We start from the raw sequence: 21,096 nt of genomic DNA, 5'->3' as shown, positions 1-21,096 counted from the left end.
TCTTTTGTTCAAAGCCTACTTTAGGGCGAGACTTTGAAATTATATTTCTCTTGTCTTTCGTTAAGCTCGTCGTACAATAGTGTATTAACTACAAAATAAGTTATGGAACATAATGCTGAAAATATGTGAAACTTGTTCGTTTATACATGGTTTACACTGAAAAAAAAATATAGTCGTGAGGCCAAAGGACTTTAATTACACATGAAAAAAAAACAGAAAACATGAGTAAATTAAAATTTGCTACCCAGAATCAAGTACACAAAACATAAATCTTAAAGACAATTCTGTATTAACAGTGTTCTTACTTCAATTCTCCGCTTCTTTGGCTCGGAATCAATACCAAAAGCATTAGTGTAAAAATAAAATCTTTGGATCCGGGCATGTTTTTTTTTAATGTAAAAAAGGTAGCCGCTGTTTAAGCGGAAATAAATACATATTTATTAAGTTCTGCTTTATTTTTCGGAAATAACGTAAGTGTATATTCCGCTTTATTAATACGCAAAAAGTTGGAAATCGTCCTGAAATACAGCTTACACTGGTAGAAAAAGCATCATAATAAAGGGTGATTTGTTAAGAGCTTGATAACTTTTTTTAAAAAAAAACGCATAAAATTTGCAAAATCTCATCGGTTCTTTATTTGAAACGTTAGATTGGTCCATGACATTTACTTTTTGAAGATAATTTCATTTAAATGTTGACCGCGGCTGCGTCTTAGGTGGTCCATTCGGAAAGTCCAATTTTGGGCAACTTTTTCGAGCATTTCGGCCGGAATAGCCCGAATTTCTTCGGAAATGTTGTCTTCCAAAGCTGGAATAGTTGCTGGCTTATTTCTGTAGACTTTAGACTTGACGTAGCCCCACAAAAAATAGTCTAAAGGCGTCAAATCGCATGATCTTGGTGGCCAACTTACCGGTCCATTTCTTGAGATGAATTGTTCTCCGAAGTTTTCCCTCAAAATGGCCATAGAATCGCGAGCTGTGTGGCATGTAGCGCCATCTTGTTGAAACCACAACAAAAAGTTTGTTAGCATCGAACGATAGCGATCGCCATTCACCGTAACGTTGCGTCCAACAGCATCTTTGAAAAAATACGGTCCAATGATTCCACCAGCGTACAAACCACACCAAACAGTGCATTTTTCGGGATGCATGGGCAGTTCTTGAACGGCTTCTGGTTGCTCTTCACTCCAAATGCGGCAATTTTGCTTATTTACGTAGCCATTCAACCAGAAATGAGCCTCATCGCTGGACAAAATTTGTCGATAAAAAAGCGGATTTTCTGCCACTGATTTTGGTAATAAAATTCAATGATTTGCAAGCGTTGCTCGTTAGTAAGTCTATTAATGATGAAATGTCAAAGCATACTGAGCATCTTTCTCTTTGACACCATGTCTGAAATCCCACGTGATCTGTCAAATACTAATGCATGAAAATCCTAACCTCAAAAGAATCACCCTTTATTAACGAATATTGTCAACGAAACAATCTCACAAATTTAATTAATGATTTCGTTATAATAAAGATATTTCTACATTAGGTATAAAGGGTGATACGGTCAAAATTTGGTCAATATAAACTTGACGTATTTCTTTCAATTTTGCATTTAAAAAACCTGAACACCACTCATTTTGAAGGTGTGTGTAGAATGTTGCTCCTATTTTGATTTTGGAATTCACTCTTCAGTTGTCAAAATGCCGTCCAAGCAAGAAGAGCAGCGTATCAAAATTTTACTCGCGCATCGCGAAAATCCGAGCTACTCGCACGAAAAAGCTGGCAAAATCGCTAAAAGTTGCCAAATCAACCGTTACAAATGTAATTAAAGTGTTTGGGGAACGTTTGTCGACAGCCAGGAAGTCTGGATCGGGGGGAAATCGAAAACCGGAAGCCGCTGAGACGACAAAGAGAGTTGCCGGTAGTTTCAAGCGAAACCCTAACCTCTCTCTCCGAGATGCCGCAAATAAGCTGGGTGTATCGTCTACAACCGTGCATCGAGCCAAAAAACGAGCCGGACTATTGACTTACAAGAAGGTAGTGACTCCAAATCGCGATGATAAACAAAATACGACGGCCAAAGCGCGATCCCGGAGGCTGTACACGACGATGCTGACGAAGTTTGACTACGTGGTAATGGACGACGAAACCTACGTCAAAGCCGACTACAAGCAGCTTCCGGGACAGGAGTTTTATACGGCAAAAGGAAGGGGAAAGGTAGCAGATATTTTCAAGCACATAAAACTGTCAAAGTTCGCAAAGAAATATCTGGTTTGGCAAGCCATCTGTACCTGTGGCTTGAAAAGCAGCATTTTCATAGCTTCCGGGACTGTCAACCAAGAAATTTACGTGAAATAGTGTTTGAATAAACGTCTGCTGCCTTTCCTGAAGAACACGGCTGTTCCGTACTGTTTTGGCCGGATTTGGCATCTTGCCATTACGGTAAAAAGGCCATGGAGTGGTACGCCGCCAACAACGTGCAGGTGGTTCCCAAGGACAAGAACCCTCCCAACGCGCCAGAGCTCCGCCCAATTGAGAAATATTTGTATTCTATAATAAAGGAAGTCAGAATTATCATTTTATAAGAAATTTTACTAAATTTTAGGAAAATAGATTTTAGTTCGGTTTTTGTTTATTTTTACGAATGCTTTGTTATCAGTGAATAAAATTTTCTTTTCAGTAGTAAATTCTTATACCCAGCTAAGAAAACAGTATTAGTAAAATTCCATGCCTTATTCTAGTTAATGAACTATTCCTAACTGCTTTCAGTTTAGGATTTTTTTACTGAAACAAGTAAATTTTATTATTTCACACAAAAATTTAACTTGATGGAAATAAATTGACTAAACTAAATTGATGAACATTTTTATACCCACCACCATAGAATGGTGACGGGGGTATAATAAGTTTGTCATTCCGTTTGTAACACATCGAAATATCGATTTCCGACTATATAAAGTATATGTATTCTTGATCAGGGAGAAATTCTAAGACGATATAACGATGTCCGTCTGTCTGTCTGTTGTAATCACGCTACAGTCTTCAATAATGAAGCAATCGTGCTGAAATTTTGCACAAACTCGTCTTTTGTCTGCAGCCAGGTCAAGTTCGAAGATGGGCTATATCGGTCCAGGTTTTGATATAGCCCCCATATAAACCGACCTCCCGATTTGGGGTCTTGGGCTTATAAAAACCGTAGTTTTTATCCAATTTGCCTGAAATTTGAAATCTAGAGGTATTTTATGACCATAACGAGGTGTGCCAAAAATGGTGAGTATCGGTCCATGTTGTGGTATAGCCCCCATATAGACCCATCTCCCGATTTTACTTCTTGGGCTTATAGAAACCTCAGTTTTTCTTCAATTTACCTGAAATTGGAAATCTAGATGTATTGTAGGACCACAAATACGTGTGCCAAAAATTGTGAGTATCGGTCTATGTTTTGGTATGGTCCCCATATAAAACGACCTCCCGATTTGGGGTCTTGGGCTTATAGAAACCGTAGTTTTTATCCAATTTGTCTGAAATTGGAAATCTAGAGGTATTTTAGGACCATAAAGAGGTGTGCCGAAAATGGTGAGTATCGGTCCATATTTTGGTATAGCCCCCATATAGACCGATTTCCCGATTTTACTTCTTGGGCTTCTAGAATCCGAAGTTTTTATCCTATTTGCCCGAAATTGGAAATCTAGAGGTATTTTCGGGCCATAAAGAGGTGTGCCGAAAACGGTGAGTATCGGTCCATATTTTAGTATAGCCCCCATAAGAACGATCTCCCGATTTAACTCCTTGGGTTTCTAGAAACCGTAGTTTTTATCTGATTTGCCTGAAATTGTAAATATTCTGGTATTTTAGGCTCACAAAAACGTGTATCGTATTAAGTTTTTATTGGTCCATTTGGTAATGCCTCCATATAGACCGACTTTACTTCTTGAGGGTGTAGAAGGCGCACTGATCGTGAAAATTGCTTGAAACTCAATGTAAAATTTCCAGATTTTACTTCTACAGATTTAAGATTTCAAATCTAGACGTTATTTTATAATTTTCTTGCACACTTACAAGAGATGTTAATGATTCCTCTAAAACTCAAACAAAAATGGTTCTTATAAATCCAGAATCTGATATAGTTCTCATAGGTGAAATCTTTAAATTTATCTTCGGGAAGTGTCCTCAAGCCCTCCTGAAATTTCAAAGGAAACCCTAATATTTGCTTCATGGTGGTGGGTATTTAAGATTCGGCCCGGCCGAACTTAGTGCCGTATATACTTGTTTCCCTTAGTTTCGAAGGCACTTTTTTCTGGATGGACAATTTAACTAATGAATTTAGGCTTGAAGTTTTCTTTAACAGTTTCGTATATGGGGGTAAGTCTTTAATAAGACACATTTTGAAGTTTCATAGTAAAAATTTAATATAGCTGTATATAATGTGGAACATTTTTTCTGAATCTTCGAACATTCTTAGAATATATGTAAAGAAAAACTTTTTGGTGTTCGGTCGAAGCAGGAAATGAACCCACGACCCCCTGTATGCAAGGCAGGCATGCTAACCATTGCCAACTACAGTTAAGTCTGATCGAATAATATCTTCTATATTGTTTGTATTACAGAAAAAGGCGCTAAGAACTAAAAAACCTCATATAAGTGAGAAAGATTTGAGGGAAGATGCAATTAGCCAGAGAAAATTTTTTTGAGTTGGTCTTTATGAACAAATCTTTATCACAAATAGTATATAAATGGGAAACGATATCTGTTTGTCTAAAATTTCGTTTGGGAGAAAAGTTTTTTTTTTGCGTGTATGTCAAATGTTATGATCTTTATGAAAAAATTGTTCGTTGGCAAAAAAGCACACAATTTGAGAAACCTAAAAACAAACGTAATTTTTAAAAATTCTATTTTAACAAATTAATTGTTTATTTAGGATATATTTATTAGGTAAAATTTCATATATTTTGAGTTTATGAATTTATTAATTTAAAAATTAATTTATTAATTTAAAAACATGTTTTTACGAAAACAATATAATATGCAAAAGTCCATAAATTAATAAAACTGTTAAACTATGTGTAAAAATTTATATTTTAGTTTTTTTTTGTGTTTGCTTTTTAGTTTTTAATCATTTCAAAGTCTAGCCATATACCGCCATCCAAACGAACCAGAAACTCTTGCTTCTCAAACATATTATCTTTCCGAGTTTTGGGATTAACTTTAAGATGGAAATTGCGTATCAGTTCGACAATAGCTGCTTTACCCTGTGTTAAGGCAAATCGCATTCCTTGAATCATAAAAAAGAAAACATTAAAATAGGTTTTGGATTTTTCTATATATAATCTTACCCATGCATATGCGTGGACCATCACCAAAACCCAAATATAAACCCTTATCTCGATGATCTTTAATACTTTTATTTTCTGCCAAAAATCTTTCGGGTTTAAATTCTTCAGGATCTTCATAATATCGTTCATCGTGATGGAAACAATAGGGTGGAAGGGCTACAACTTCACCCTTTTGCATTTTATAGGTTTGACCATCACTGTTAACGAATTCATAGGGTTTGGTACAGAGTTTTGTGTTCATGACCAGAGGTGGGAATATTCGTAGGGCTTCTGTAAAATTGGAAGAATTATATAAATAAAATCAGTGAGTCAGAATTGCTTAATAGGTATAGGGGTATTTTCAGTAGATCTGCGCATATGCAATCTTGGAATCCAATCTTCTACATCCATAGCAAGTAAATTTAAGACTGATACCATAGATTTGCAGGTTTTTTTCTATTCTTTAATTTGTTTTTCATCAAAATACTTTCCGCACAAGCTGAAATGTTATTACATGCTACAAATTCAAATAATTTTGAATAAATTACTTCTTCTAAAGTTGTACCTCTTTTGTGCCAAAACAGTGTTGCCTGGTTGGGGTCCGCCCCCCCCCAAATTTATTGGTTCTTTATTGGAGGATTTTTAGCGGGTAAACAAATATCTAAAAAATATAGTGGAGCAATCCTCAACCAAATTCGGAACAATTTTGGCATGAATTATGAGAAAAAAAGATGCAGGAAGTCAAGCCAAGTTCCTAAATACAAGCACGTATGCAATAGCATTATTTTCGTTATATTTTTCAAACGCTTCTATTGAAAGGGCATGTTTAATATTTGACATAATTAATACCAAATTAAGGGAGCCACTGTGGTGCAATGGTTAGCATGCCCGCCTTGCTTACCCAAGGTCGTGGGTTCGATTCCTGCTATGACCGAACACCAAAAAGTTTTTTAGCGATGGATTATCCCACCTCAGTAATGCAGGTGACATTTCTAAGGGGTTCAAAGCTTCTCTAAGTGGTTTCACTGGAATGTGGAACGCCGTTCGGACTCAGCTATAAAAAGGAGGTCCCTTGTCATTGAGCTTAACATGGAATCGGGCAGCACTCAGTGATAAGAGAGAAGTTCACCACTGTGGTATCACAATGGACTGAATAGTCTAAGTGAGCCTGATACATCGGGCCGCCAGATAACCTAACCTAACCTTAAACCAAATTAAAATATCGTATTTTACCTTAGCTGCTGAAAGCATTTTAAGAGTTAAATTTTCATTAAATTATTGGTCTTATAATTTCTCGCCTACAATTTTGGCGAATAACTTTAATTTTTGTTTATTTTTTTAATTCTATTATTAATATTTTATAACCCGTTTTTACAAATTAATTTGATTTAAAAGATTTATACGTTTAATTATTTTGTTTTGCATGCTTTCCTCAAGGACGAAATTTTATAAAAACGAAATTCCCTTTTGTTATAAAATATTTTCTTAAAGATATTAAAATAAACCCGAATTTGTGGCAAGTTTTGTAATGATTTAATCTAAAGATTTTTGTTTACTTCAAAAGAAGAAATTTAGTCTATCTAAAATTTCGTTCCTCAGAAAAGAAACTTTTTTCAGTATATATATATTTGTGCTCAATTTAATTTTTAAAGTGTATCACTACAGGATTTTTTTTCACAAAATTGCGACAACTTTTTGTACTATTTAAATTCTTAAATTTTTTGGGGGTTTTTGAAAACAGTCTATACCAATTTAGGGTTTTTTCTTAAAATTTGGGGGGAAGAATCAAAAATCACCTAGCAAAACAGTACTAAAATGCTCCTTTTTAGGTTGAAAGATATGTAGATATGTATTGTACACATAGAAAATTTTTTTCTGATTCATTCACAAAATTAATTGATCCAATTAATTTTTTAATTGAAATATCTTTAGTTACGAAAATGATAGAATCGATCACAGTTTTAATTGGACATTTAAAAAAAAAACATTTGATTAAAAAATTAATTGATTTTACTAGCAAATTTCAATTAATTTTTATACCCTCCACCATAGGATGGGGGGTATATTAACTTTGTCATTCCGTTTGTAACACATCGAAATATTGATCTAAGACCCCATAAAGTATATATATTCTGGGTCATGGTGAAATTCTGAGTCGATCTGAGCATGTCCGTCCGTCTGTTGAAATCACGCTAACTTCCGAACGAAACAAGCTATCGACTTGAAACTTGGCACAAGTAGTTGTTATTGATGTAGGTCGGATGGTATTGCAAATGGGCCATATCGGTACACTTTTACGTATAGCCCCCATATAAACGGACCCCCAAATTTGGCTTGCGAATCCTCTAAGAGAAGCAAATTTCATCCGATCCGGCTGAAATTTGGCACATGGTGTTGGTCTATGGTCTCTAACAACCATGCAAAAATTGGTTCACATCGGTCCATAATTATATATAGCCCCCATATAAACCGATCCCCCGATTTGGCTTTGAGAAGCAAATTTCATCCGATCCGGCTGGAATTTGGTACGTGATGTTAGTATATGGTATCCAACAACCATGCAGGAATTGGTTCCTATCAGTCCATTATTATACATAGCTCCCAGATTTGACCTACGGTGCCTTTTAGAGAAGCAAAATTCATCCGATCTGGTTGAAATTTGGTACGTGGTGGTAGTATATGATATTTAACAACCATGCCAAAAGTGGCCCATATCAGTCCATAATCATTTATAGCCCCCATATAAACCGATCCCGAGATTTGGTTTTGGAGCCTCTTGGAGGAGTAAATTTCATCCGAGTGAGTTGAAATTTGTGGATGACAATCTTTCGTAGATGTTTCTACGCAATCCATGGTGGAGGGTACATAAGATTCGGCCTGGCCGAACTTACAGCCGTATATACTTGTTTTAATTGATACAATTAGATTTTTAATTAATGTTGATTACAAAGTTCAATTACATTTTTAATTAAAAACGTAACTATTTTTAAATCACTATTAAATCTATATTTAAATCACTTTCTATATCACATATTAGTTTTATTAAAAAATTGATTGTTTCAAATAAATTATTAATGACAAATTAAAAAAAAAACATATTTTTTCCGAGTTTGATTAAAAAGTTAATTGTATCAATTAATTTTTTAATTGAACATTTAAAAATTTCATTAACTTAATGTTTCTATTTTTTCTTTTGTGATATTTTCTCTGTGTAGAGAAAAAAAGTTGATAACAGAAGATCAGCTGACAGTGATTGCAAATGTTTACACACTGAAAAAATATTGTCGTTAGGCCAAAGATTTCATGTCCTTAAAATATGTATGCGAATTTTATTTAGTATAGAAGGCGAATTTCTCTGTTATAAAGTTTTCTTCCTGGTCCAAAAGTCGATAAGCCTTTCAATAAAATCGTGTTGTCCTTATAGTTCAAAGATTCGACTTAAAATGTGTATCTTTACATGAAAGAAATTTTTATTGAACTACGGTCAACTTGGCTTTAATAATTCTGAAAAGTTCTTAAAAATTAATGAAATTGTCTTTAAATTGGTTGACTTTTTCTAGCGTTTAAAAATTTGATATATTTTTCAATACTTTGTTTTAAAAATGTCTTTTACTTGAAACATAGTATATCTACTTGAAGTCAAGACTTTGATAGCACATGTAGAAAAAATATGAAAAACGAATATTTTAAATTTTGTTTCCTAGAATTAAGTACGCAAAACCCAAATCATTAGTGTAAATGCTAAAATCGTTAGTGTAAAGACAAAATCTTTCAAACTCTTTTTCAGTGCAGAATATCAACGACTGAACAAACCAGATACCGCGTAGGTTAGGTACAGGGTTTCTGTCCATTTTGGTACCACACGTGATTAACTTCTCCCTTATTCTCCCGATTCTACGTTGAGTTTCGTTTTTATTGTTCTTTGGAAACTGGGGTTTGAACCCGTGATCCTTTGTTGCCGACATCAGATACATAATTTCCGAGAAAATAACATGGTTGCGACAAACATGTTACTTGTTTCCTGTCCAAAAATAGCATTATGCTGTTGAAACATGCACGCAGAGAAGGAATATGATCACCTCAAACATGTTTCAAGAGCAAAATGTTATTTTTGTATGGTGACCATGTAACTAAAATGTTATTTTCTCGTCATATATAACCTGCTTGCCGAAATCAGATACACGATTTCCGAGAAAATAACATGGTTGCGAAAACCATGTTACATGGTCACCACCCAAAAATAACATTTTGCTCTTGAAACAAGTTTGAGGTGATCATATTCCTTCTCTGGATGTGTTTTTGGTGATCATATTTAATAACAATATTATAATAATCTAACCATGTTATTCCAGTACTATAATTCATAAGATTCAATCTTGTTGTACTGGAAATAACATTGAATAAATGGAATAAATAAATATTCCTTTTCTTTGAAAATTTGGGCAAAAAAACATTACCCTCTATTATAAAAGAATTTCGAAAGAAATAAACTTGCATTTATGACAAGTGTTGCAATGGTCGCTGATCAATTTTTTATTTCGTTTTAAATAAAATGTTTTAGCGTTAACAGAAAACTGCGTTTGTCTAAACTTTCGTTCATCAGAAAAGGAAACCCTTCTTTCAATGTAGTTACTTGTATGTCGGTCGTAGTTACCTGGAATATATACAACTTACCATTAAAACAAGCATCCAAATAAGGCATCTCCGAAAGACTCTCAAAGGTCACAAAACCATCTTCGTTTGTATTATTTAAAATCTCTTCTCTCAATTTTTCCTGAGCTTCTTGGTTGCGGGCCAACTAAAAAGTAGATAATGTAATCATTAGGGAAAAACAGTGTTGGAAATAAAGAAGTGAAAGCTTTCCCCCGTCAAGACTCTTGTTGCCCAGAAAAGAGACAACAAACAGGATAGCCAAAAAGCGACTCAGAATCTATGATAATCAAGCCACACGAAAGACATAACTCAACGGATGCGTTAAAACTGTTTACACTTACACAAACTTAATTCTTTTTTATAATATACAGTGGGCTTCACAATAAAGTGTGAAGTATTTACTTTAGTTTGGAATTATAGGTTTAGTTAGGGATGGATTTTAATACTCTTTGTGTAAACCACAAACTTAATAAAATCCTTAATGTAAAGGCTGAAATAAAGGACGTTTTGAAACAAATGCTTATATACACTTCAATATGACGCTCACTGTATATATATATATGTGTGTGTGTGTGTGTGTGTGTGTGTGTGTGTGTGTGTGTGTGTGTGTGAGAGAGAGCTACATCAAAACTTACCTCCAGCAAACAATGTGCAACTGTATGAGCAGTTGTGAAAAATCCATCTATTAAAAATGTCATAACATTTGCACCCATAATATTACTTGGTAATTTCTTCTTATCCTGTAATTGCAGTAAAAAATTCAAAAAATCCACACGACGGTTATCACCCTGTTTTCGTCTAAGTTCAATGGCACCTTCCATTAAATCGAAGAAATATTTTGTTATCGATTTGGAAAAGAACGACACTTTCCAGATGTTTTTTAAACTGGGCACAAGGGCAATAGCAATCTGGTGGAGTATCAACGAAGTAGATGGTTTGAATAACTCGTGCACTTTATTCATCAAATGAGAGGGTTTGTCGGAGAGACTTAATGCGTCTATGCCTAGAATACAATCACTAACGACTTGTGTGGTGTATCTGAGACAAACCTGCAAAAGAAGATAGTTTTATATATGTCTAATAATTATTGCAGCGATTTATGGCAACTTTGATTTTGTAAAAAAAATATTTAAAATGGTATCTTTGACGTAATGTCAAAGCAAGTATTGTATTTTTAACCTCCCGCCTAAATATTAAAAATAAAAAACATTCCGCCCCAATCAATATCTATTTGTGCCAAGTTTCTGGCCAATCAGTATTCGCGGTTGCCACAGTTGGTAGATTAGGTATAGTGGCAGCCCGATATTTCAGGCTCACTTAGACTAACATTTTATTTTTCCTTGGGCAATTGATCAGCTACTTCTTTGATCCTTACAAACTGTGTGGTCCGCTGTTCGAATCCCCGTTCGGCAAAAGGTAAAATTAAAATAAAAAAATCATAAAATTGAATAATTCCTTCTACAATGTTTGTATTACAGAAAAAGGTGCTACACCCTCAAAAAAATCGCTTCTTTAACATATGTTCCAAACATATTTTGCAGGAAGCACATATATTATTGCATACTGCCGAAACATTAATATGTTTGTTTTATGTGAACATATTATATGTTTGGAAGCATTTTGAGCCAAAAATATTATATGCTTGGAAGAATTTTTCCCAAACACGATTGTGCTCATTCCCTAACATACTCGTAATTTTCACTTCCACGAAATTTTTTATTTATTGGCACCTTTCTCTGTAATACAAATAATGTTGAAGAAATTATTCACTTTTATAAATTTTTTAAATTTTACCTTTCGCCTGCACGGAGAATCGAACCGAGGACCATACTGTTTGTAAGCCAACACACTATCCACTGGGCTACGTAGCTGTTATAGTCACCAGTAGATAATTATCGTTTTAAGTTACATTTATATAGCAAGTTTGCAGCGCCCACGAGCCCATGCAAACATAACATTATTTAACAGAAACATACATTTGTTTGCCACGTGGAGCAGTGGTTAGCATGTCTGCCTTGCATGCAAAGGGTCGTGGGTTCAATCCCTGCTCCGACCGAACATTTTTTTTGTTTTTTTTTTTAATTTACACATTTATATTTATACTATATTAATTTTTTTAAATGAAACATCGAAATGTGTGTTATTAAAGATTTATAGTCAGTAACAGTGCTTGATATAAACGAAATTGAATGATTTTTGGATAAAATATTATTTTTTATTGCAAAAATGACAATCTTGTAATAAAAAACTGTTTTTGTACAAAACTTTAAAATTTGGAAGGAATTCAAAAACTAACAAAAGAAGAACGTGGAGTCGAGTATAAACATACATACATAATTTTATAATATAAACATAAATTTATTTAGGAGTGAACAGTTTTTTACTAGCATTTAACACCATCGCTCTAAAATTCCTTTTATTTTTCTTTAATAATTCATTTTAAAGAAAATAAACTTTTTAAATTGTTTTAGCTGTAAAAGTCGAACTTAATGCCCGCTTTTATATTTGATGGTGTCCGTCAACTCCTCGTGGACTACTTTTTAATAAAGAGAAACTAAACTTTGTTTTTTTACATTTTACTGTGTAATTTTTCACTATTTCCTCCTTATTTCATTTTACCGTCCCAACTCTAAAAAGAGTATAGTGCCCTTTCGTTATTTTTATGAAGACCCCTGATTTCTTTTAACGAACCAAGAAAAAAGTAATGCCAAAATGATAAACAAAACACATGTCCACACATACATAAAATGCTGCTCTCAAGGCGAAAACATAAGCTGTTTGTTTTTCAAATGTCTATTCTCTTGGTTCAGAATGTATATTCTCTTTATTCAAATTAAATAATATTTAGACTTAAACATATCAAATTTTTGGCCTTATCATAAAACAGTTTTCCGAAACAACATACAAGCGGTTTCACAGAAATTGTTCTATTTTGTCTCTTTTGCTGTGTTATATTGATATCTTTCGTCAACTCTCCCGGTTTCCATCTCTATTTCTCTCTATACTCTCTCTGTCGCTTTGAATAAAATATCACAACATATGTATGTTTAGTTGAAATTTGTAAATTTATATATGTTTGTATTCACACATATGATTTTTATGAAATATTCATGCCCCAAACATAATATATTCTAACATATTAACATAGATGTCCCAAACATTTAGTGTTAGTTTAGGAAAATTACATGTTCGCACTTAAATATATTGTGGTTTAAAATCGTGCCCGAAACACATTTTGTTTATATCGGAACATATGAAAAACATATTTTTCTAACAGTGTAAGAACTAAAACTCTCGTGGAAGTGAGAAAGATGTGGGGGAATATACAATTGGGCAGAAACAAAATTTTGAGCATTCAGGTCGAAAACCTATGCTGTTAGCACCTATATTACCTGTTTATTTTCATAATTCGTTATGATTGTAAATATATAAATAAATAAATAATTTTGAGCACAATATTGTTTGGGAGAATTTTTTTTAAGCATATAATATTTTTGGGTGCAAAATGCTTCCAAACATATTATATGTTCACATAATAACATATTGTTTTTTGGAAGACAACATTATTGAATTTGGATGCAAAAATACAAAATGTTTGGAAATTGACTACACAAACATATATTGTTTAGACCAATATGCTTTCAAACATATTATATAGTGGAAGAGATCAAACATATAAATGTTTGGGCAATAGCCAAAAATGTATATGCTTGAAGCAAAATATGTTTGGGAGTATATGTTACAGAAGCGATTTTTTGTGAGCGTGTAGGTTAGGTGTAGTGGCAGCCCGACATTTCAGGCTAACTTAGACTATTCAGTCCATTGTGATACCACAGTAGTGAACTTCTCTCTTATCACTGAGTTCTACCCGATTCTATGGTAGAATTCTATCAAAAATGGTAAAAATGGTAGGTGTTTACTGTTTGGTAGATTGGTAGAGTTCTTGATGTTTTAGTCGATTTAGCAAAACATTCCTTTCCAGTTAAGAGTTACTTCAATTTTCTATATACATAAACAAATGTTGACCAAACTTGCTATAAAAATAAAAAATTGACAAAATTTTGAGAAAATTTTTAAAGAAATAAAACTTTGGCCAAATTTTCTATAGAAATCAAATATTGACCACATATTCTATAGAAATAAAATATTGATCAAATATTCTATATAAGTAAAATTTTGAGAAATTTTTCTGTTGTTGACCAAATTTTTTACAGCAATAAAATTTGGACCACATTTTCTATAGAAACAAAATATTGACCAAATATTCTATATAACAAAAATTTTGAGAAAATGTTCTATAGGAATAAAATTTTTATAAAATTTTCTAGATAGAAATATAATTTTGACAAAATTTTCTATAGAAATACAATGTTGACAAATTTTTCTATAGAAATATAATTTTGACAAAATTTTCTATAGAAATACAATGTTGACAAATTTTTCTATAGAAATATAATTTTGACAAAATGTTCAATAGAAATAAAATGTTGAAAAAATTTTCTATAGAAATAAAATTTTGACAACATTTTCTATAGAAATAAAATTTGGACAAAATTTTCTATAGAAATAAAATGTTGACAAAATTTTCGATGAAATAAAATTTTGACCAAATATTCTATATAACAAAAATTTTGAGAAAATTTTCTCTAGGAATAAAATCTTGACAAACTTTTCTATAGAAATAACATTTTGACAAAATTTTCGATAGAAATACAATTTTGACAAAATTTTCTATAGAAATAAAATGTTGGCAAAATATTCTATAGGAATAAAAGGTTGACAAAATTTTCGATAGAAATAAAATTTTGACCAAATATTCTATATAACAAAAATTTTGAGAAAATTTTCTCTAGGAATAAAATTTTGACAACATTTTCTATAGAAATAAAATTTGGACAAAATTTTCTATAGGGATACAATGTTGACAAAATAGTCTATAGGAGTAAAATGTTGACAAAATTTTCTATAGAAACAAAATGTTGACAAAATTTTCGATATAATAAAATCTTGACAAAATTTTCTAAAGAAATAAAATTTTGCAACAATTTTCTATAGAAAAAACATATTTTTGATATTAATTACAAAAATTTGAAATTTAAATTTGATAAAAACAAAATTCAAAATTTTCTGTAAATTTTGTCGATTTTAATAAACTTTATTTCAAATTTTTGTAGATTTTTTATGGCATGAGTGGTAACCGCCAGTATTTTCCTGGCCAAAGTGGAACGCTTAAATAAAAAAAATTAAAAAAAATTAATGAATGGGTTCTGCTATAAAAAAGCCGTAATAATTTATAATTAACAAGTAAGGAAAGTCTAAAGTCGGGTGGGGCCGACTATATTATACCCTGCACCACTTTGTAGATCTAAATTTTCGATACCATATCACATCCGTCAAATGTGTTGGGTGCTATAAATATATAAAGGTTTGTCCCAAATACATACATTTAAATATCACTCGATTTGGACAGAATTTGATAGACTTTTACAAAATCTATAGACTCAAAATTTAAGTTGGCTAATGCACTAGGGTGGAACACAATTTTAGTAAAAGCTATATCTAAATCTGAACCGATTTGGCTGATATTTGGCAAGTTTTTCGAGACTCATAAAATATTCGGATGTACGGAATTTGAGGAAGATCGGTTGATATACACGCCAATTATGACCAGATCGGTGAAAAATATACCAGATCGGTGAACTCAATAGGGATCGTCTTTGAGCCGAAACAGGACTCTATACCAAATTTTAGGACAATCGGACTAAAACTGCGAGCTGTACTTTGCACACAAAAATACATCAACAGACAGACAGACGGACGTCGCTAAATCGACTCAGAATTTAATTCTAAGACGATCGGTATACTAAACGATGGGTCTCAGATTTTTCCTTCTTGGCGTTACATACAAATGCACAAACTTATTATACCCTGTACCACAGTAGTGGTGAAGGGTATAAAAATGCTAAAATTTCAAGATTTTAAACATAGAAGCAGGAGATGAACTTATTTGGACGGTCTACACTAATAGAAAAAGTTTCGTTGTATTAACGAAATGTGTTGTTAAAAGTCAGCCAATGAAACAAAGTCGTTAATACAACGAAATTTTTCGTTATTGTAACGAATTTTCTATTAATCAACGTAACGTTTCGTACTATTAACGAATACTTTCATTGTATTAATGAAAATGTTTCGTTATATCAATGAAAATTTTTCGTTGGCTGACTTTTAATGAAATTTTCTTTGTGTGTAATTCCTACGTTTAATTAATATGCCTACGTTTACAAAATATTTTTCGTTGGCTGACTTTTAATGAAATTTTCTTTGTGTGGAATTCCTACGTTTAATTAATATGCCTACGTTTACAAAATATTGACCTAATATGAAAGATTTTGAAAGACACGCAATTTATCCAACATTAAGGACAAATTTCTTTAAAATAATGAAGGCGTAAAATCTTTTTTTTCTAAAATTTTTCATTAAATTTAGAACACGAATTTCGGGAATTAAAGACGGAATTTAAAGTCGTATGTCTTGGAACTAATGAATATTTTCCTTAAATAAAAACATTTTTGATTTAAAGAAATAAGATTTAAATTAACTGATATACTGAATCTTTGAATTGAAGATAAAAAGTCTTCTATTATAGGCTAAATAAGATAAAATAGATTTAATGATTTTGCATCTATGGTTTAAAGTTCTTTTGGAATAAAGAAGACATTTTTACTTTGAAGTATCTGTTATAATTTGTGCGCATAAAAAAATTCTGATTCAATTACGAAATTAATTGATCTTGTTATTTTTTTTTTAATTGAAATGTCTTCAAACACGAAAATGATAGTATCAATCTCAGTTTTATTAAATACTTGATTAAAAATTAATTAATTTAATTAGCAAATTTCAATTAATTTTTTCATTGATTCAATTAAAAATTTAATTGGTGTGGATTGCAAAACTCAGTTAATTTTTTAATTAAAAACGTAACAATTTTCAATTACTTTTTTAACTGACTAAGTGTTTTTCGTTTGATTAACCAATTGCTTGTTTGAAATAATTTTTAATTAAAACTTAAAAAATTGTCCATCATTTTTAGACCCTCCACCATAACACATCGAAATATTGCTCTAAGACCCCATATAGTATATATATTCTGGGTCGTGGTGAAATTCTGTATCGATCTAAGCATGTCCGTCCGTCCGTCTGTTGAAATCACGCTAACTTCCGAACGAAACAATCTATCGACTTGAAACTTGACACAAGTATTTGTTATTGATGTAGGTCAGATGGTATTGCAAAAGGGTCATATCGGACCACTTTTACGTATAGCCCCCATATAAACGGGCAACCAGATTTGGTTTGCGGAGCCTCTTGGAGGAGCAAATTTCATCCGATCCTGCTGAAATTTGGTATATGGTGTTAATATATGGTCTCTAACAACCGTCCAAGAATTGGTCCACATAGGTCCATAATTATATATAGCCCCCATATAAACAGATCCCCAGATTTGGATTGCGGAGCCTCAAAGAGAAGCAAATTTCATCCGATCGGGCTGAAATTTGGTACGTGGTGTTAGTATATGGTCTCTAACAACCATGCCAGAATTGGTCCATATCGGTCCATAAATATATATAGCCCCCCTATAAACCGATTCCCAGATTTGGCTTGCGGAGCCTCGTGGAAGAGCAAAATTCATCCGATTCGGTTGGAACTTGGTACGTGATGTTAGTATATCGTCTCTAACAACCATGCAGAAATTGATCCATATCGGTCCATAATTATATGTAGCCTCCATATAAACCGATCCCCAGATTTGACCTCCGAATCCTCTTAGAAAACCAAAATTCATCTGATTCAGTTGAAATTTGGTACGTGGTGTTAATATATAGCGTCATACACCCATGCAAAAATTAGTCGAAATCGGTCCATAATTATATAGCCGCCATATAAACCGATCCCCAGATTTGACCTCCAAAGCCCCTTGGAATAGCAAAATTCATCCGATTAGGTTGAAATTTGGTATGTGATATTAGTATATGGTCTCTAACAACCATGCAGAAATTGGACCATACTGGTCCATAATTATATTTAGCCCCCCCCCATAAACCGATCCCCAGATTTGACCTCCGGTGCCTTTTGGAGAAGCAAAATTCATCCAATCTGATTGAAATTTAGTACGTGGTTTTAGTATATGGTCTCCAACAACCATGCAGGAATTGGTTCATATCAGTCCATAATTATGGTGGTGGATGACTCCTACTTAGAAGTTTCTACGCAATCCATGGTGGAGGGTACATAAGATTCGGCCTGGGCGAACTTACGGCCGTATATACTTGTTAAAATTGACTTTTGATTTTTTTTTAAATCGAGTCAAATAAATTATTCATGTAAGGCAAATAAAAAAAGTCTACATATAATTGAAAGAGATATGGAGGTTTAGATTTTTTCTGAAAAACATCGACTTTTTGATCCTCATTACAATCGCTAGTTCATCAAGCATCCAAAATGAATAAAAATGTCATACTTACGTCAAACATTTCCAATCCATCCTTGGGTGGTGGTTCCAGCTTTCTTTTGATGTATTCCGATAAACGTTTACATATGTCCAATGTAACAGGATATGCACTCTTAATCTAGAATAAAAATTATAAAAATAATTTAACTTCTTCATATAATGTAGAAAACGAAATCTTACTCGATTTGGTGTCATGCCCGGTATCATCTCAGTACGTCGTTCTTTCCACACTTCACCCTTTAGAAAGAAGGGATTATTAGCGGATATCAAATCGGATTTCTCATCAATCTTTTGGTGAAATACAAAGTTTTTGAATAATTAATATCACCCAATAATAATCCATGTAACTCTTACATATTCTCCAAACTCATTGTCGTGAAAACTGTTGAAATCGTTGACATAAATTTTGTGAACCAATTCGGGATCAATGATCATAAGTTGTGGAGCGCGTCCAGTGTAAACTCCCACATATTTTGTGGAATCTCGATATTTTCTTTAATGAGAAAACTAGGCATTAACACAAGATTTTTAATAAATTAAAATATTTCCCATAGAGAAATTTCAAGCGGTGACATCGACTGGCTCAACAATAGTTTACAAAAAAAAAAAAGATAAAACTGGCAAAGAGACTCGACAGTGTAATTTAAAGTGAATAAGCATGTCCAATTGTTTTCCTTTTTTGTAGACTTTTAACAATTTCTTACCTGTAAATATCATCGAAATCATAAATAAAATGCCGACTTTGTGTAAAAACGGAGGGGAACGTTCCAATACCCGGATATGATTTAGCCTCCGGTACACCTTTCTTCTTCCAACCACCATAGGCACTCACTAAAAATACATAGAATAGTCCCAAAAACCCTAATATGAGTGTTCCAGTAAGTAGCCATGTATCCATGGTATATATTTAAATTATAATGTGAACAAATTTTAATCTTTCTTTGTTTCTAAAGCAATTGAATGTTGAAATCACACTAATTGGGCGGAATAAAAACTAGCCCAGTGAATCTCATGAAGTTTAACTAAACACTGAAATTTTTAGACAGTGTTTGAGTACTACCCTGACCTTTAAAGTGTACCATCTATCTTATCATGGAGAGCTTTAAAAATTCTCTCAGCTCTCTCCCGATTGAGAACATCGTATGGTTGAAAAGAATTAAAAAGTTCTCTCTGAATTATATATAGAGCATTCCACATAAAAATGTGAATGTTACTTTACCGATTGATACCCTGAAAAAATTTGAAACATTTTGGAAGATCTTTCTTCATAGAAAAAAAATCCGTAGTTAAATTTTACTTTTTTGCAAAAAACACTTGTTTGTTTGTAGTTAATTTTATTATTTTTTTTTTAATTTTCCACAGTTTTTATAAAATCTTATTTTTTTTAAGTATGTCTCAAATATTTTATAAACTTCAATGACCATACACATAAGTTAAATATGAACTAAAGCAAACAAAATGTTCATACGATTCCCAAAAATAGTAAGAATGAACTACTGTATGGTTAAAATGGTCATGGTTTGGAGCCAATGATTTTCTTCTTCATTTTTAGTTCATTTTAGTTCAATATTCGTACGACAAAGTTCATTCTTGCTACAAAACAAGTTCATATTGAACATATAACAGGTTGGCTGATAAGTCCCCGGTTTGACACATAGATGGCGTCGCTAGTATTAAATGCATATTATTTTATATAGTACCAACCTTCAAATGATTCCTATCAAAATTTGACATCTGTAAGTCAATTAGTTTGTGAGATAGAGCGTCTTTTGTTATTGTGAAAAAAATGGAAAAAAGGAATTTCGTGTTTTGTAAAATACTGTTTTCTGAAGGGAAAAAATACGGTGGAAGCAAAAACTTGGCTTGATAATGAGTTTCCAGACTCTACCCTAGGGAAATTAACAATAATTGATTGGTATGCAAAATTCAAGCGTGGTGAAATGAGCACGGAGGACGGTGAACGCAGTGTACGCCCAAAAGAGGTGGTTACCGACGAAAACATAACAAAATCCACAAAATGATTTTGAATTACCGTAAAATGAAGTTGATCGAGATAGCAGAGGCCTTTAAGATATCAAAGGAACGTGTTGGTCATATCATTCATCAATATTTGGATATGCGGAAGCTCTGTGCAAAATGAGTGCCGCGCGAGCTCACATTTGACCAAAAACAACAACGTGTTGATGATTCTGAGCGGTGTTTGCAGCTGTTAACTCGTAATACATCCTAGTTTTTCCGTCGATATGTGACAATGAATGAAACATGGCTCCATCACTACACTCCTGAGTCCAATCAAAAGTCGGCTGAGTGGACAGCGACCGGTGAACCGTCTCCGAAGCGTGGAAAGACTCAAAAGTCCGCTGGCAAAGTAATGGCCTCTGTTTTTTGGGATGCGCATGGAATAATTTTTATCGATTATCTTGAGAAAGGAAAAACCATCAACAGTGACTATTATATGGCGTTATTGGAGCGTTTGAAGGTCGAAATCGCGGCAAAACGGCCCCATATGAAGAAGAAACAAGTATATAAGGCCTTAAGTTCGGCCAGACCATGGATTGCGTAGAAACTTCTACTGAAGACTGTCATCCACAATCGAATTACTTGGGTTGCGGTAACACTTGCCAATGGCAAG

The 21,096-nt window shown here is 33.0% G+C and overlaps 1 protein-coding gene across 1 annotated transcript; it reads right to left on the bottom strand.

Moving 5' to 3' along the window:
• Positions 1–4,864: 4,864 nt before the first annotated feature.
• On the bottom strand, positions 4,865–19,471 carry LOC142230441 (putative cytochrome P450 28d1). Its single transcript, XM_075301082.1, has 8 exons — positions 19,169–19,471; positions 18,819–18,957; positions 18,645–18,752; positions 18,478–18,582; positions 10,591–11,004; positions 9,977–10,100; positions 5,324–5,593; positions 4,865–5,262 (listed from the first exon to the last, which is right to left on the bottom strand). Exons 1-8 carry the CDS (start codon positions 19,360–19,362, stop codon positions 5,093–5,095), a joined length of 1,524 nt encoding a protein of 507 aa, XP_075157197.1. The 5' UTR covers positions 19,363–19,471; the 3' UTR covers positions 4,865–5,092.
• Positions 19,472–21,096: the final 1,625 nt, after the last annotated feature.

This window comes from Haematobia irritans, chromosome 3, assembly GCF_050003625.1.
Source record: "Haematobia irritans isolate KBUSLIRL chromosome 3, ASM5000362v1, whole genome shotgun sequence".
Lineage (NCBI taxonomy): Eukaryota > Metazoa > Arthropoda > Insecta > Diptera > Muscidae > Haematobia > Haematobia irritans.
This window is presented reverse-complemented; position numbering and strand designations above follow the sequence as displayed.

Coding starts and splice junctions, on each gene's coding strand:
- LOC142230441 (XM_075301082.1), bottom strand. CDS start 19,362: ATGGATACATGGCTACTTACTGGAACACTCATATTAGGGTTTTTGGGA. Junction 18,753..18,818: donor ACAATGAGTTTGGAGAATAT/GTAAGAGTTACA, acceptor TTTCACCAAAAG/ATTGATGAGAAATCCGATTT. Junction 5,263..5,323: donor TGGTCCACGCATATGCATGG/GTAAGATTATAT, acceptor TTATGATTCAAG/GAATGCGATTTGCCTTAACA.